The following is an 18,401-nucleotide window of genomic DNA, read 5'->3' on the forward strand; positions in this document are numbered from 1 at the left end:
GCCGTTGCAACTATACGTGAGACCTTAGAACTTATAGGTATCTCTAGACATCAACCCAGCAAAAAGTACTGCGGTGCTATTTCAGAGGGGAAGCTCCACACGGATTTCCTCCCGGATTAGGAGGAGGAATCTCACATCCCCGATTACTCTCTTTAGACAACCCATACCCTGGGCCAGGAAGGTCAAGTACCTGGGCGTTACCCTGGATGCATCGATGACATTCCGCCCGCATATAAAATCAGTCCGTGACCGTGCCGCGTTTATTCTCGGTAGACTCTACCCCATGATCTGTAAGCGGAGCAAAATGTCCCTTCGGAACAAGGTGACACTTTACAAAACTTGCATAAGGCCCGTCATGACTTACGCGAGTGTGGTGTTCGCTCACGCGGCCCGCACACACATAGACACCCTCCAAGCTCTACAATCCCGCTTTTGCAGGTTAGCCGTCGGATCTCCGTAGTTCGTGAGGAACGTTGACCTACACGACGACCTGGGCCTCGAATCTATCCAGAAATACATGAAGTCAGCGTCGGAACGGTACTTCGATAAGGCTATGCGTCATGATAATCGCCTTATCGTTGCCGCCGCTGATTACTCCCCGAATCCTGATCACGCAGGAGCCAGTCACCGTCGACGCCCTAGACACGTCCTTACGGATCCATCAGATCCAATAACCTTTGCATTAGACGCCTTCAGCTCTAACACCCTAACCCATGAATCAGCTCGCTGAGTTTCTCGCCGGATCTTCTCAGCGGGTAAATACTTTTAATCCTTTTATATTTTCTCTATCTGAAACCTGGCTAAAGCCAGATTTTGTATTCAAAATCCCTGGTTATTCGTGCTTAAGAGAAGACAGGGCTAATGGATATGGTTGGTGTATGCCTACTCATCAGAAACTCTAGCACCTTTTCTTCCTTCCCTCTCCCTTCACATAGTAACTGCTTTTCTGTCATTGCAGCTATTGTTGATGGTATCTGTTTTGTCTCTATCTATGTCCCTCATCCCTCCTTGCAAATCTTCAATGAAATTAAAACCTCAGTTTCAGTTCTTCCTCGGCCTTTCATGATTCTGGGTGATTTCAACTCTCATCACACATCTTGGGGTAGTTCAGTATCTAATAGTTATGGTTATGAATTATTAGATATCTTAGACATGTATAGCCTGTGCATTTTAAACTCGGGTTCTCCTACTCGCCTCACAAAGCCTGGTGAAGTAATTAGTGCCATTGACCTGTCCATTTGTACTCCCCAGTTAGCATCTTCTCTATCTTGGTCTACTTTGTGTTCCACTTATAATAGTATGTGTGTGTGTAGCTGTGTACACCGATTTTAGCAAAGCGTTTGATCGCGTGAATCACAGAATCCTTTTGCAGAAGCTCTCTGATAACGGCATCGCTGAGCCATTGCTGAGCTGGTGTTCATCATATCTCTCGGCCCGGCAATCAATGGTCGTAGCATCGGGTTTTTTTTCTGACCCTTTCTCGACACCCTCTGGCGTGCCACAGGGATCACATCTCGGTCCTCTATTTTTTAATATATTTATAAATGACATTGGTGATTGCTTTCACCACTGCAGACATTATCTGTTTGCGGATGATTTGAAGATTTTCAGGGTTGTAAATTGTGCGTCGGATGTGATATTCCTGCGGAACGACATTGACCGCCTGGTTTCATGGTGTTCACGCAACAATATGGACCTCAATCCGGCCAAATGCTATTCAATTCATTTTTCCAGAAGAAAAACTAGAACTTACTACAACTACACTATAAACCATAGCATCATAAAAGAGGTCGATAGTATTAGAGATCTCGGCGTAGAAGTCGACAGAGAATTAAGATTTCACGTCCATATTGAGAAGATCTGTTCGAAGGCTTTCAAGTCCCTCGGCTTTGTTTTGCGGAACAGCAGGGACTTTACTAGACCGGAAACAAAAATATTGCTATACAACTCTTACGTTCGTAGCACCCTGGAGTACTGCAGTGTCACTTGGAACCCTTTTTACGACGTGTACAAAAAGAAGTTAGAGAGGGTCCAGAAGCGTTTTCTGTGGCACCTTGCTTTCTCCTGCAATGTTGCTAGAACCATTCAGAGTTACCCGGCGAGGTTAAAGTATTTCCACATGAGCTCTCTTTCGGAGCGGAGACGCACTCTCGATCTATTGTTCCTGCATAAACTTGTTAACGGAGAATACGATGCCCCTGATCTCTTATCTCTTCTGAACTTTAACGTGCCCCTGACGTCGACAAGGGCTTCGAAGTTGATGGTGTTCAGGGTTCCCAGATTCTACACCAACCTTGGTAAGAACGTGCCTCTCAGCAGACTAGTTGGGGAATTAAATAATTTACATAACAAGTATTCTCTGGACGTTTTTGCTGGCACTGTTGACAGTTTTAGACGAGAAGTCTACAGCCTTGCTCAATGAGTTTTTTCAATTAAGTAATAGTGTATTTGGTAGTAAATGTGTAATAATGTAAGGTCTTCATGCAATGTTATATATAGTTTTTCTTTGTTTTTTATATAATGAACCGCTTTTTTTTTATGCATGCAGTCGGTACCTGTAATTGTGTTAGCATTTAGTGTGAAATCAATGTATATGATACCTGTAATGTTCTGTGCTGATGTATAACATGTTGGTACCCAATAAATAAAATAAAAAAGAAAAATAAAATAAATAGTGATCACTATCCCATAATCATTTCATTTCCGTGTAAAAAAAGGATACAATGTGTATTCAAAACTCTCGCTTCAAACACAAAATCATAGACTCTAAATTGAGTCAATACACGTTATTAATAGAAGAGAAAATTAATAGTTGCTCAAATCAGTTCCGATCGCAACGCTGTTGAGCCCGGACGCGTTTTCCTGAAAAATTGTCGCTGCTGTCGCGATTGTGTGTCTAGTTTGCACGACATCGTCGTTGTCGCTTTGATCGCGACCTTGTTTTGCATTCCGGACGCTCTGTCGCTGGCATCGCGACCTTGATTCAGAAAAGCGTATTTCGAGTTCGTAGTTCTGCAATCGAAAACGACAACTCATTATCATTCATTCATTCCATTTATTATATTTAATTATCTTATTCGGCGTGCAAAACAGTCTTTTTAAAGACTAAAACCCCGCTGCGATCACCGCTTGTTGTGGCACTCACAACCCAGTGGGGTCCCCACCTTCCCAACTTCCACCCCAATCCCCAGCCGCCTGCCGTTTTCACGGCAAAGGCACTCCCCCCCCTTGTTGCTGGTAAAGCGCAGGGGGTGAACTCCGACTCAGGGGACTCGCCTTTCGGCGAGTGTGCCTTAAGTCCCGGGGACGCCCCCCCCGGGCAAACCAAGATGTGCGACGAAGACGACCCCGCGATGTTCGCGAAGTTTGTCCGGGAATTCTGCCCGGACATAGTATCGAAGTTCCGGGCCTATAAGGCCAACCTGAAAGCGTCCCACGTACCGGTCGCCGCCGCCGCGATTATCCCCGACTCGCCGATGTCGCCCCCCACCCCCGCGCCCGCGTCGATCGCGTCATGCGCGGCATCGAGCTCCGGCTCCGACTCCGAGTCGGAAATGGAGTTCGAGTCGGCCGCCAGCCCCGAACCCGGACCCTCGGATGGGTTCCAAACCGTCACGCGCGGCAAAAAACGCGCCCGTGCCGTGGAACCGTCCACGGCGCCAAAACAGCCTAAGGCCGCGAACGCGTCGCGTCCTAAAGTCGTGGTCACACCCGACTCCCCTCGCCGCGCAACTCCGTCGCCGAAACCCGTGCCCGTCAACAAAATCGTCGCGCCCCCGCCCGTAATCCTACGTGAAAAATCCGCGTGGAACCGGGTATCCCAGGCCCTTACGGCCAACAAAATCAACTATTCCCAAGCGCGTAATCTTGCGCACGGGATTCAAATAAAGGTCGCAACGCCGGGCGACCATAGGGCCCTCACTTCTTACCTCCGAAAGGAGAGCATAGGATACCACACCTATGCACTCCAGGAGGACCGCGAGCTCCGCGTAGTAATACGCGGAGTACCAAAAGAGCTCGACGTCGAGCTAATCAAGGAAGACCTAATCAGGCAAACGTACCCAATCAAAAGTGTGCACCGTATGCACAGCGGGCGCGATAAATTCGCGTATAACATGGTTCTCGTCGCGTTGGAACCAACCGCCGAAGGCAAACGAATTGCCTCAAGCCTCCGCACCGTTTGCGGGTTATCAGGGGTCACCGTCGAGGCCCCACACAAAAAAGGCACTCCCGGTCAGTGCCATAGGTGCCAACTGTATGGCCACTCCGCGCGCAACTGCCACGCGCGTCCGCGGTGCGTAAAGTGCCTCGGTGACCACGCGACAGCCGACTGTTCGCGGGTCAAAGAGACCGCGACCGAACCGCCGAGCTGTGTGCTCTGCCAGAAGCAGGGCCACACAGCCAACTACCGCGGATGCCCCAAGGCCCCGCGGAAGCGTCTGGCCAACGCGCCATCTAAAACCGTCGGCCCAAAGACTTCGGCGCCCCGCGCGCCGAAACCTGCCTTCGTGCCGGCACCGGTGCCCACCGTCTCCGCGTGGGCAAAACCGCTGCCGCTCACGTTGGCAGGGAAACCACCGGCACCCCAGCCCCTGCTCGCGCCGCGCCCCGCCCTCGCGCCCGGTCCCGCGCCTCGCCCCGGCCCCGCGCCTCGCCCCGGCCCCGCGCGGCCTGCCATAAACGACTTTTCAATCGTGCGTGATTATATCGCCGCGATAAATATAGATCGCATGCGCTCGTTCGCCGACGCCATGCGCAGGGCAGTCACGGCCGATGACCGCCTATACGCGACGTTCGACCATATGGACGTCATCGAGTCCGTCCAGCGAACGCTGGCTTGATTACCGGTAATCAATGGCCAACAACGGTAGGGTAAAACCGCGTTCCTTAAAGTTAGCATTTTATAATGCTAACGGACTCGCGCGTCAGCGCGATCAAGTTTATGAGTTTCTTCGCGACAATCTCATCGACATCCTTCTGGTGCAGGAGACCTTCCTAAAGCCCTCGCGTCGCGACCCCAAAGTCGCGAATTACGTCATGGTTAGGAATGACAGACTCTCCACCCGTAAGGGCGGGACTGTCATTTACTATAGGAGGGCCCTGCACTGCGTCCCTCTCGATACTCCCTCGCTCTTACACATCGAGGCGTCAGTGTGCCGCATCGCGCTGACGGGACACCAGCCGATCGTCATCGCATCCGTATATCTCCCTCCTGACAAACCCCTCCTGAGCAGTGACCTCGAGACACTGCTCGGTATGGGGGACGCGGTCATTCTGGCAGGCGATTTAAATTGCCACCACACTAGGTGGAACTGCCATCGCACGAATGTGAACGGTAGGCGTCTCGACGCGTTCATAGACGACCTCACATTCGAAATATTCAACCCCCCGACCCCCACGTGCTATCCGTACAACGCCGCGCGTCGTCCGAGCACAATAGATCTGGCACTGCTGAGGAACGTAACTCTGCGCTTGCGCTCCATCGAGGCAATGTCAGAACTCGACTCAGACCACCGACCTGTCGTCATGCAGCTCGGTCGCCCACTCAACCGCGAACCAGATACGAGGACCATGGTGGATTGGAAGAAGCTGGGCACGTGCTTAGCTGACACCGCTCCACCAATCCTCCCTTGCGGCCCGGATTCAACTCCATCCCCCGAGGATACCGTCGAATCCATAAACATCTTCACTGATCACGTCTCGACGGCGATCATAAGATCCTCGAAACAAGTCGATGTGGAGGACTGCTTCCACCGCATCAGACTTTCCCCCGATCTTAGGGACCTCGTTAGAATCAGAAACGCGGCAATCCGGGCCTACGATCGATATCCCACGGATTCAAACCGGACTCGGATGCGTCGCTTACAGCGGGAGGTCAAATCCCGCTTAAGCGACGCCCGAAACGAAAACTGGGATAGTTATTTAGAAGAACTCGCGCCCACTCACCAAGCATACTGGCGACTAGCTAGGACCCTCAAGTCCGAAACTATCGTCACTATGCCGCCTCTCGTACGCCCCTCAGGCCAACCACCGGCTTACGATGACGATGACAAGGCAGAGTTGCTGGCCGATGCACTGCAAGAACAGTGCACCACCAGCACTCAACACGCGGACCCCGAACACACCGAGTTCGTCGACAGGGAGGTCGAGCGCAGAGCTTCCCTGCCGCCCTCGGACGCGTTACCCCCCATTACCACTTCCGAGGTTAAGGAGGCGATCGATAGCCTACAACCACGGAAAGCTCCCGGCTCCGACGGCATCCGCAACCGCGCGCTAAAACTGTTACCAGCCCAACTGATAACGATGTTGGCCACAATATTAAATGCTGCTATGACGAACTGCATCTTTCCCGCGGCGTGGAAAGAAGCGGACGTTATCGGCATACACAAGCCGGGCAAACCGAATAACGAAACCGCGAGTTACCGCCCCATCAGTCTCCTCCCGGCGATAGGCAAATTATACGAACGGCTCCTTCGTAAACGCCTCTGGGATTTCGTATCCGCGAATAAAATTCTTATAGACGAGCAGTTTGGATTCCGCGCCAGACACTCGTGCGTCCATCAAGTGCACCGCCTCACGGAGCACATCTTACTAGGGCTGAACAGGCGGAAACCCATTCCGACAGGAGCCCTCTTCTTCGATATAGCGAAGGCGTTCGACAAAGTCTGGCACAACGGTTTGATATTCAAACTGTATAACATGGGAGTGCCAGACAGACTCGTGCTCATCATACGAGACTACTTGTCGAACCGTTCGTTCCGATATCGAGTCGAGGGAACGCGTTCCCGGCCCCGTCACGTTACAGCCGGAGTCCCGCAAGGCTCCGCCCTCTCCCCGTTACTATTCAGTTTGTATATCAACGATATACCCCGGTCTCCGGAGACCCATCTGGCGCTCTTCGCCGATGACACCGCCATCTACTACTCGTGTAGGAAGAAGGCGTTGCTTCATCGACGACTTCAGACCGCAGCTACCACCATGGGACAGTGGTTCCGGAAGTGGCGCATCGACATTAACCCCACGAAAAGCACAGCGGTGCTCTTCAAAAGGAGTCGCCCTCCGAACACCACGCTGAGCATCCCCCTCCCGACTAGGCGCGTCAATACCCCCGCCCCCGCCGTTCGCCCAATCACGATGTTCGACCAGCCCATACCGTGGGCCCCGAAGGTCAAATATTTAGGCGTCACCCTCGACAGTAGGATGACATTCCGCCCCCACATTAAGACGGTACGCGACCGTGCCGCCTTCATTCTAGGACGTCTCTACCCGATGATATGTAGGCGAAGTAAAATGTCCCTTAGAAATAAGGTGACACTCTACAAAACTTGCATACGCCCCGTCATGACTTATGCAAGTGTAGTGTTCGCTCACGCGGCCCGCATACACTTAAAATCCTTCCAAATTATTCAATCCCGTTTTTGCAGGATAGCCGTCGGAGCCCCGTGGTTCGTCAGGAACGTCGACCTCCATGACGACCTGGACTTAGAGTCCATCAGTAAGTATCTGCAGTCGGCGTCCATGCGCCACTTCGATAAAGCGGCACGACACGAGAACCCTCTCATCGTGGCCGCCGGTAACTACATTCCCGATCCTGCGGACAGAATGGAAAGCAGTCGACGTCGCCCAAAACACGTCATCTCGGATCCTCCCGATCCACTAACGGTGCTTTTAGGTACTTCAAGCACCGGTCACCGTTCTCGTCGAACCCGTCGCTTGCGACGAAGGGCTCGACGAGTAAACTAACTCTCAGACACAGCCCACTGAGTTTCTCGCCGGATCTTCTCAGTGGGTCGCGTTTCCGATCCGGTGGTAGATTCTGCGAAGCACGGCTCTTGCTAGGGTTCGTGTTAGCAACATCGTCAGGTTGAGCCCCGTGAGCTCACCTACTAAAGTTAGGGTTACGCTGACATAGCCTCTCAAGGCTCTCAGCTTAGGTAGGAAAAAAAAAAAAAAAAATAGTTGCTCAGAAGTTAATGTCATCGATAATAATTATTTCAAAGCTATTTTGTTAGAATCGGCTGATAATGTTTTTCCAAAGAAAAAGCCGCGTAGTAATAAGTTGTCATCTCCACCGTGGTGGGATGAAGAATGTACCAATGCTATAAAGAAACACAAGGCAGCAGAGCGTAATTATCGCAATAATATGTCTATGAAAAACTACGAGGCATTAATAACTGTAATGAAAGAGGTTAGAAAACTATTTAAAAAAAAGAAATTTGACGGGTGGAGGAAATTTTGTAGCACTATATCACCTGAAACACATGCTACTGTCATATGGCGAAATATCAAAAGATTTAGATCAGCTGTCAATCCTTCTAACGCATTGTTTCTCAAATATATTAAGTGTATAATCTATGTTGCTGCCTATAGAATTAGCAGATCAATTCCTTGATCGTTTGGCTCCTCCTTCTGCTCCACTCAACGATCCTATCCTCTCTTATAAGCAATATAACTCTGATGCCCCTTCTCCTCTAAATCTAACTTTTACGTTAGTGGAGTTAAAAGGTGTATTAAATCAGGTCAAAGACAGTGCTCCAGGGGAAGATGGGATTCCATATTCCTTTTTGTCCCACCTTGGCGAAAAAGGATTAAATTACTTTTTATCTATCTATCTATCTCTTAGGTTTATGGCGTTTCCTTTTAGATTTCGCCAATGTCAAGTGTATTTAATACTCTGCTTTCTATAGCGGGCTTCGTGAACGAGCAAGGTCACAGATATTCACTAAGAATTAAGTGAGTAGCTAAGAATGTTTGATGACAGGATCTCTGTTGATTTACCTAAAACAATATACATACAATATACATACAACATATATATACAGGGGTTAGTTCGATAACAGACAGACAAACTACAGCTTAATATTATTATGGTTAATGAATGAACTAAGAATATAAACGAAAGGGGAGTTGACAAGGAAAAGAAGAGATTTGAGATCAATGGGGCGAGGAATATCAGGAGGAAGGAGATCATAGAGGGAGGAAGATAGACGAGGACAACTGAAAAACATGTGATTTGGAGAGCCCTCGTCAAGACCACATTCGAAAATAGAACTATCCCTGATATGAAGTTTAGCCAGATGGACGGGGGTACACGTATGGCCTAACCTTAATCTACAGATCGTACTTGTAACGCGTTTATGTAAATCTTTGAAGTAGCAGAACCAAGGTCGGGGAGGAATAAAGCCTTGAATATCAGCGTACTGTTTACCTTTAGAAAAACTAGTCTTTTGCCAACAAGAATTCCAAGAAGAAAGCAATCGTTGTTTGTTGGCGGCCCTTATAAGCCTAGTAGGCTGGTATGGAGAGGTTTGCCACAGGGGTCTGTTCTGAGTCCTTTATTGTACAATATTTATACACATGATCTAGAAGGTTCAGTCGGAGATTCAGTTAGTTTATTACAGTATGCCGATGACTTGGTTATTTATGCCTCTGATATGTCTGTAAGTACTGCTGAACGATATGTTTCCTCCTCTTTATCTTTGCTAAAAATCTGGATGGATGCAAATGGCCTAGATCTGTCTCCCCCTCAAAAAGTACCGTTGTACTTTTCACCAAATCCCGTACTCCTTGCTCACCTATTATAACATATGATGGCGATATATTACCCATTAGGAATCAAGTTAAGTTCTTAGGAGCTATTCTTGATTCTAAACTAACGGGTCAACCACACTGCGAATTTGTGGTTAGTAAATGTGAGCGAAACTTGAACATGCTGAGATGTCTCGGTGGGGTTTGGTGGGGTGCTCACCCGGCTACACTGAGGTTGGTGTATAATGCTGTCATTAGAAGTATACTGGATTTTGGGACCTTTTTCTTAGACCCAGGTAATGTGGCTGGCTTTAGAAAACTAGATCTCATACAGTCTAGGACTTTGAGGATTGTTTCTGGTGCCATGAAATCGAGCCCGGTTAATGCTCTGCAAATAGAATGTTGTGACCCTCCTTTAAACTTAAGACGTCAATATCTGTCCGATAGATTCATTTTTAGAATTGTTCAGTTCCATAATCATCCCCTCATTTCGAAACTAGAGTTTCTTTCTAAAAAAGTACCCTCTTCACATAAACCTTTACCTTGTCTGTTAAAAAGTTTCCTGAAATTCAAACAATTACAAGCCCCAACTCATTCTTTTCAGGTGCTTCCTTTATTTGGCGCTTCTTATGATTCTCTTTTACTTTCTCCAGTGATTTGCTTTTCTCTTGGCATTGAAAAATCTGATTTTAATGCCAATGAAAATTTTAATTGCAATGTCAATAGTAAATGGCCTAACTGGCATCAAATTTATACAGATGCATCTAAACACTCCAGTGGGTGTGTTGGTGTTGGAGTGTATCACAAACAGTACAACATAGTTCAGAAAATTAAATTACCTCCGGAATCATCGGTCTTTACCGGTGAATGTTTTGGACTATTAAAAGCTCTTGAATATGTGCTGTCTTTCAAACTAAAAAAAACCGTTGTATTTACTGATTCCTTAAGTGCATTACAGAGCTTAGCAAAATTTTCACTAAAACTTAACCCTTTTTTTCATGTAATATTTGAATGTAAGAGAAAGCTGTTGCACTGCCAATCACACAACTATTTAGTATCATTTTGTTGGGTACCTAGTCACTGTGGCATATCTGGAAATGTGAAAGCTGACAGTTTGGCCAACAGTGCTACTGTGACCGGTGACGTATACCCGTACAAGAATTTTGGCCATGATCTTGCTGCTTTGCCCGGCATATGCCTCCACAAATCGTGGAATATGTGTTGGGAAGAGAGCGGCCGGATTAAGGGTCGTTTCTTGCATGCTATACAGTCTTCCGTTCCCAGGAAGCCATGGTTTGCCAAATTGTCGTTTGGTAAAACCGCCACTTCTACTATAATTCGTATGCGTCTGGGACATAACAGCCTTCCAGTTCATTTGCACAAACTTGGTATCGTAACTAGTACCGCCTGTGAGTGTGGCGAGAGTTATTGTGACCTGAATCATATTTTCTTTTCTTGTTCTTTATATGATCATTCTTCCTTATATACTTCTTTAGTATCTCTCTCTGTTCCCCTTCCTACTAATATTTCTTTACTTCTTCGAGATTTTAATCCCCTTGTATATAGTATTTTAAGTAGGTTTATTTTAAATAATAACATTAAACTATAATTTTGATTTATTTTCCCTGTTATATAATTATTCTGATTTTTTTTGTAAATTCAATTCGTTCTAAATCATTTATGTTTTGTTGCGATAAGTTTCCTTCGTTTTTTATTATTTATAAACTGTAAATAAATAAAACGGCGAATTATAAAAACGTTATTACTTGACGCTGGCTAATGCACAAAACGTGCCAGAGCCAAAAATAAAGAAGAAGAAGAAGAAATAAAACGGCGAATTATAAAAACGTTATTACTTGACGCTGGCTAATGCACAAACCGTGCCAGAGCCAAAAAATAAAAAATAATAATAAGAAAGTCTGTACAAATTAATACAAAATGCTTTGTATTTAGAGAGAACTTTAAAACGCACATGAGAATGCATCCTTCTGAAAAACGTCATGTTTGTGAAGTGTGCGAAAAACGCTTTACACGAATTGCTGATTTGAAAACACACATTAGAATACATACTGCGGAAAAACCTTACATTTGTGAAATATGTAGAAAAGGTTTTTCCCAAATTAGTAGTTTAAAATCTCATATAAGAATACATACTGGAGAAAAACCGTACATTTGTGAAGTATGTAGAAAAGGTTTTGCCCAAATTGGTAATTTACAATCTCATATAAGGATACACACTGGAGACAAACCGTACATTTGTGAAGTGTGTCAGAAGTGCTATGCACGAATTGATACTTTGAAAATACACAAGAGAACACATACTGCAGAGAAACCTTATGTTTGTGAAGTGTGCGAAAGACGCTTTACACAAATTGGTGAATTAAAAACACACATTAGAATACATACTGCGGAAAAACCTTACATTTGTGAAGTATGTAGAAAAGGTTTTGCCCACATTGGTAATTTAAAATCTCATATAAGGATACACACTGGAGAAAAACCGCACATTTGTGAAGTGTGTAGAAAAGGTTTTAACCAAATTAATCATTTAAAATCCCATCTAAGAATACACACTGGAGAAAAACCGTACATTTGTGAAGTGTGTCAGAAGTGCTATGCACGAATTGATACTTTGAACATACACAAGAGAAGACATACTGCAGAGAATTTCTTTTCTACTGAAGAGACTTTTCGCGAATGAGTAATTTAAATATCCACATAGCAACACATTTGGCAGAGAAATCTTATGTTTGTGATATGTGTAAAAAATCTTTTGCACAGAGGAGTTGTTTAAAAAAACATATAAGTAAAACACACTGCTGAAAAACTTTGTTTGTGATGTGTGATAAAAAGACTGCACAATTTCATTGTTAAAAAATGCAGATGATAACACATAAAGCAGAAACATATTTCACAATTTGTGAATCACAAATTTGTCATCTATGAACACACATGAGAATACATACATAAGACAAACCGTCTGCTAGTGAAGTTTGTACATAAGGTTTTACACACATCAGTCATTTAAAAACACACAAAGATACCTTCTAGAGAAGAAGCCCTATTATTGTGAATTGTGTGGAAAAGGTTTTTCAGTGTTGGTAATTTTAATTCACATATGAAAATGCATATTTGAGAAAAACAGTATTCATGTGTAAAGTGTAACAAAGCATTTGCACAAATTGATAGTTTAATAATGTATCTGAGAATATATAATATCATAAAATGCTTGATCGTTGCAAAAATTTCTAGGTTTTTATGAATTTTTTTGATGTAAATACATAATGTCTTATACAACTTGTAAAGAACAAATGCCATTCGGAACTTTATGGTCGTTGCAAAACAACTCATTATAACCTAGGCCTCATATTTTCTGAGAAATAAGCTTGAACACAGCCCTGCAAAGTTGTTGATTTTCTCTCTACTTTGTCCAAACAATAATAATACAGTTAAAATATATGTTTCCAAATAGACAGATTCCATACCCATGAAGTATTGGAGTAGTATTCATATTTAACCTTGTCATAAAAGGTCAAAAGTTTTATTTTTTATGTCTTGGAGATGGGCAAAGTTAGGCAGATTTTTTGAAGCAGTCATGCGTTTTGGGATTATTCGAAGCAGTAATGCATTTGTAGATGTCTATGGGCTCCAGTAGCCACTTAACACCAGGTCGGCTGTGAGCTCGTCCACCCATCTAAGCAATAAAAAGAAACATGTACATACTTAGAACGAAATATTCGAGGGCTGTCATTATAGAAAATAAAACTACATATTATTGAATAAAAAAAAATTGAAATTTTCTTTTATATTGCACCTGGGTAACAATTTGTACTTGTAATGCAATAATCAAAATACAATACGTTCATATCAATTAAGAAAATAAATGTAATTTTTTAAAGTACATCCTCATGTGGAGCGGTCATCCTCAGGTCAAGATTTTCAGGCATTGGTTTCCAAAGACAAATATCCAAATTTGAAGAAAATGTTTTGAACAACTGCTTTCGTTACTGCCATCTACAGGAGCAATGAGAAACTAATCGAATCGAAGCCATCCAGTAGCCGACGCCCGTAAACATTTTTGTTGAGTGCTTGAGTTGCTTAATTAGAACTAATTTATGTGTATTAACTATGAAATAGATTCTAAGATTAAACTTCACTTTTATGTTAATAATTTTAATAGAACAAATTAGAGTACATATTTGTACGCTGAACTATAATGTTTCATTAAAATTCAAGAAATTTCCGCGACCCACTGAGAAGATCCGACGAGAGACTCGGTGGGCCTTTCATCAGTGAACAGTGGATTTTGGTTCTAATAAAATTGGCCACCCCTGGGTTATAGCCTTCCTCAATAAATGGGCTGAAAGAATTTTTCAAATCAAATTGTTGATTAATTTTAATATTTGATTTAATTTACGTTGATACGTAATACGACAAATACATTTACATCAGTAAAAAAAAAACTTGCCATATTTGTATAATTTTTTTATTGTTTAGGTGGGCTGACTAGCTCACGGCCCATCTACGGCCCATAGATGGGCCCCGGTAACCATTTAGCATCAATTTTTTTAATTAAATATTATGTAGTTTTATTTTCTATAATGCTTCTATAAATGCCCTTGAATATCCTATTATAAGTAGGTATGTACATGATTTTTATTATTGCTTAGATGGGTGGACGAGCTCACAGCCGACTTGGTGTTAAGTGGCTACTGGAGCCCATAGACATCTACAAACGCATTACTGCTTCAAATAATCCCGAAACGCATTCTCCTCCTCCTCACGTCGTTTCCCCACTGCTGAGGGTCGTGACCATTATATGTCGTCAGGATTTTGCTCCTTGTAACGTCCCGCCAGCTCCTCCGACCATTGGCCGCATGAAGGGCGTCGTGGAATGGGATCTCTAGTGTGGTGCGGATTTGGTCGAACCACCTTGTCGGACTGCGCCCGCGCGGTTTCTTTCCATCGATCTTCCCTGTCACGAATAGTCTCTCTAAGCTATCCGGTGTTTTCCGAGCAATATGACCGAAGTACTCGAGTGCGCGGCGAAGGCAGAGTGTGACAGTCTAGTCTTGATCTGCAGTTGGTCTAAGATAGACAGATTGCTTCTCTTCGCTGTAAAAGGTATCCGGAGAATTCTTCTCCAGCACCACATCTCAAAAGCATCCACGCGTTTGCGATCAGCCGCTTTAAGGGTCCAGGTCTCCGCTTCGTATAGAAAAATGGAAAAGACCAGAGTGAGCACCAGTTTTATCTTTGTTTTGTGGGTAATGTTACGTTCTTCCAGATTTTACCGAGCTCAGTCATGGCTCCCTTTGCCATTCCGATACGCCGTCGTTTTTTTTTTATTGCCTTTGTAGGCAGACGAGCGTACGGCCCACCTGATGGTAAGTGGTTACCGTCGCCCATGGACTTCAGCAATGCCAGGAGCAGAGCCAAGCCGCTGCCTACTGCTTAATACTCTCCACAAGCCTCGTTTGAAGAAGGACATGTCATAACGCTCGGGAAACACCGTGGAGGGGAGCTCATTCCATAGCCGGATGGTACGTGGCAAAAAGAACTCTGGAAACGCACTGTGGATGACCGCAGTGGCTCCAGGTAGTATGGATGAACTCTACTCCGGTGGCGGGCGGTGCGATGGTAAAAACGAGACGTTGGTATCATCTCGAACAATTCCTCAGAGCACTTTCCATGGAACATGCGGTACAAAATACAGAGGGAACCGAAGTCCCTCCGCAGACCCAGAGGCTCCAAGCGATCCGTGAGAATGGGATTATCGACAATCCGAACGGCTCTCTTCTGTATGGAGTCAAATGGAAGAAGCTGGTATTTGGGAGCCCCGGCCCAGAGATGGGAGCAGTACTCGCGAGGCCGGACTTGTGCTTTATAGAGCAAAAGTCTTTGTCCAGGCGTGAAGTACCGCTTCACTCTGTTGAGGACTCCCAGCATTTTGGACGCCAACTTGGTTTTGCCTTCCAAATGACTCCGAAATTGGACATCGCTCGAAATGTCGACCCCAAGTATCCCGATACTCTCGGAAGGTTGCAGGGATACTCCTTGGAATTGCGGCGCCATGACAAAGGGGTCCTTCTTCGCAGTGAACGCGCAAACTTGTGTCTTTGTCGGTTTGAATTGAACCAAGTTCAATTCACCCCATTCTGAGACTCGCCCCAGAGAGTTCTCCACTTCAGACACAAGTTTTGATCGTCTCTCTTGCACCACGCTCCGAGAGAGACTGATGGCCGATATATCGCGCATCCCCCGTGCCGTCATCCGCATAGCAATGCATGCCATCAATAGACAGCATGTCATTGATATACATGATGAAAAGCGTGGGGGAGAGCACTGAACCTTGTGGAACGCCAGCGTTAATGGTCATGGTATCAGAGCAGTCACCGTCTACAACGACCGTGATGCTCCGCCCATCCAAAAAGCTAGCGATCCACTTGCAGAGACCCTCGGGGATTCCGTAAGATGGTAACTTCGATAGAAGTGCCCTATGCCAGACCCCGTCGAAGGCCTTCGCGATATTAAGGCTCACAGCAAGAGCCTCGCCCTTGCTCTCCAAGGCTTCAGCCCACCTGTGAGTAAGGTATACAAGAAGATCGCCAGCTGAGCGACCGTGACGGAAACCGTACTGTCGGTCACTGATCAGCTGGCGATCCTTTAGATACTTCAGGAGTTGTATATTTATTATTCGCTGCATCACCTTGGAAAGCAAGGAAGTTATCGCGATAGGCCTATAACTCGATGGGTCCAACCGGTCACCCTTCTTGGGGATAGGGTGGACGTGGGCGGTCTTCCATGAAGACGGAACCCTTTTAGTGCAATAAGAGAGGCGATACAAACGCGTTAGCGCAGGCGTCAGCTCAGGGGCGCACGTTTTCAGAACCACTGCAGGGATGCCGTCTGGCCCACTCGACTTATGGACGTCCAGGAGTCGGAGCTCCCGCCTGACTGCACACTGCGTGAAGCAGATCTCAGGCAGGGAGCTATCACACCGGGGGATGTTCGGTGGTGTGGCACCTCCGTCGTCCACGGTCGAGTTCGAGGCGAAGAGTTTGACCAGAAGGTCAGCCTTCTCTTTCGCACTATGGGCCAAACTGTCATCGGACTTGCGCAGTGGTGGGAGACTAGACCTGCAAAAGTTTCCTTCTGCAGCTTTGGCGAGCGACCAAAAAGCACGGCTCCCAGAGGGATAGCTATTTAGTCGCTCGCCAACTCTAGCAACGTACTCCGAGCTCGCCTTGGCAATAACCTTCTTGTAGGACCTGGAAGCGGCGTTATATTTCCGCCTTTCCTCTGAGATGTTAGGATCCTTTACGTCTCCTGGCATTATCCCATACCACGTATGCGGACCGCTTGAGGTGTGCAGCATCCCTGCTGACATTGTTATACCAGGGTTTACTGCGACCCCCAACGGGCACCTCAGAGGAGGGAATAAACAATTCCATCCCCTGGAGCACCACGTCTTTAAGACGGTCCGCACAGACATCAGGATCAGCAGAGGAAAAGCAGAACCGCCCCCAATCCATCCCAATCTGCTGACATATACTTCCAAATACCTGGTCGAACGACGACCAGGTATCGACGAGAGTGGTACAACAGCATGGATAAGGCAGTGATCAGACGATCCAAGTGGAGCGTCGACCACCACACTGTATCTAGCCGGATCCGTGGTCAGCAGAAGGTCCAACTGAGAAGGTTCGTGCCTCTCGATATCTAGGACACGGGTGGGCTGTGTCACCAGCTGGGAAAAGCCGTAGGCCAAGGCGAAATCGTAGGCAGTCCGACCCGGGAGGTCAGTGGCTCTGGACCCCAACCACTCTTGGTGGTGAGTGTTAAAGTCTCCAAGGACCACCACCGCCGCAGATGGGTACTGCTCAAGTACGCGGTTAGTCCCCTCTTGCACATGCTCAATCAGAGCTGAACCTGCATCACTGCTGTGGGACCTGTACAGGCAGGCGTAGATTCGAGTACAACCCCCGTGATCCACGCGCAGCCACAAGAGGGACAGGTCCCGTTGTTCGAGGCCTCGTAGACGGCGACAACAGACATCAGCCCGAACGAATACACACACCCCGGCTTTACGCAGGAAGTTGTGCTCCAATACGTAGCCGGGGTATTCAAGATACGAGGTTTCATCCGGAGCTGATATCTGCGTCTCCGTCAGAAACAGTAGGGCAGCCTGCGCCATCTCAAGATGGTGGTGTACGGCGTCAAGGTCGCTATGTAGGCTCCTGACATTGCTGAAATCCACATTAAATGTGGAATAGGGGATCGCCGATATAACCCTTTTTTTGTTTATGACTTTCATTTTTGTTGTTCTTTGGAGAGTGGGATAGGGAGAGGTAGGATGTTCGAAGTGAAATCATGACAACACCTGAATAAAGCGCGGAACATAGTGTGTGGTCGATCACGGGTTGCGTGAGAGACCGACGCAGGGCATGGAAGGGCCCCCAGTCCACCCTGCGTGCGATCGCCGGGATCCACTCCGGTCTCCGACTTCGGCACGACGACCGGAGGTTCGCTGGATCCGGTATTGTTAATATTGGAGCTTAGGTAAATAAAGTTGTCAACAAGCTCAAGGTTTAGTGTTCCACATTACTCCTTCAAAAAATCTACCTCACTTTGTCTATCTCCAAAACATAAATAATAAAACTTTTGACCTTTTATGAGAAGGTTAAATATGAATACTACTCCAATACTTCATGGGTATGGAATCTGTCTATTTGGAAACATATAGTTTAACTGCATTATTATTGTTTGGATATAGTTCTCAAAATATCAACAACTTTGCATGGCTGTGTTCAAGCTTATTTCTCAGGTGTTGTCTATTTTTTAACTTTTTTAAATAAAAGAAATACATTAAA

The 18,401-nt window shown here is 46.1% G+C and overlaps 3 protein-coding genes and 1 long non-coding RNA gene across 5 annotated transcripts in view; 3 read left to right on the forward strand and 1 right to left on the reverse strand.

The window, feature by feature from the left end:
- The window catches only part of nvd (cholesterol 7-desaturase nvd), a 167,026-nt gene that overhangs the window by 143,186 nt on the left and 5,439 nt on the right, over positions 1 to 18,401 (forward strand). The window lies entirely within an intron of this gene.
- Positions 2,870 to 8,298, forward strand: LOC149501909 (uncharacterized). The gene is made up of 2 exons (XM_089731545.1): positions 2,870 to 4,694; positions 8,293 to 8,298. The coding sequence occupies exons 1-2, from the start codon at positions 3,330 to 3,332 to the stop codon at positions 8,296 to 8,298; spliced, it is 1,371 nt and encodes a 456-aa protein (XP_089587671.1). The 5' UTR covers positions 2,870 to 3,329.
- The window catches only part of LOC149501910 (uncharacterized), a 184,396-nt gene continuing 174,591 nt past the window's right edge, over positions 8,597 to 18,401 (reverse strand). Inside the window, exons 1-2 of one of the 2 annotated variants that reach the window (XR_016323863.1) lie at positions 9,209 to 9,265; positions 8,597 to 8,778 (exon numbers count right to left, since the gene is read on the reverse strand). This is a non-coding gene — a long non-coding RNA (uncharacterized LOC149501910). Of the gene's footprint in view, positions 8,779 to 9,208; positions 9,266 to 18,401 lie in introns of those variants that run through there. The other variant, XR_016323864.1, reaches the window with a different exon arrangement.
- On the forward strand, positions 11,348 to 13,318 carry LOC114247346 (uncharacterized). Its single transcript, XM_089731419.1, has one exon. The coding sequence runs from the start codon at positions 11,501 to 11,503 to the stop codon at positions 12,227 to 12,229; it is 729 nt and encodes a 242-aa protein (XP_089587545.1). The 5' UTR covers positions 11,348 to 11,500; the 3' UTR covers positions 12,230 to 13,318.

This window comes from Bombyx mandarina, chromosome 11, assembly GCF_030267445.1.
Source record: "Bombyx mandarina strain Sakado chromosome 11, ASM3026744v2".
Taxonomy (NCBI): domain Eukaryota; kingdom Metazoa; phylum Arthropoda; class Insecta; order Lepidoptera; family Bombycidae; genus Bombyx; species Bombyx mandarina.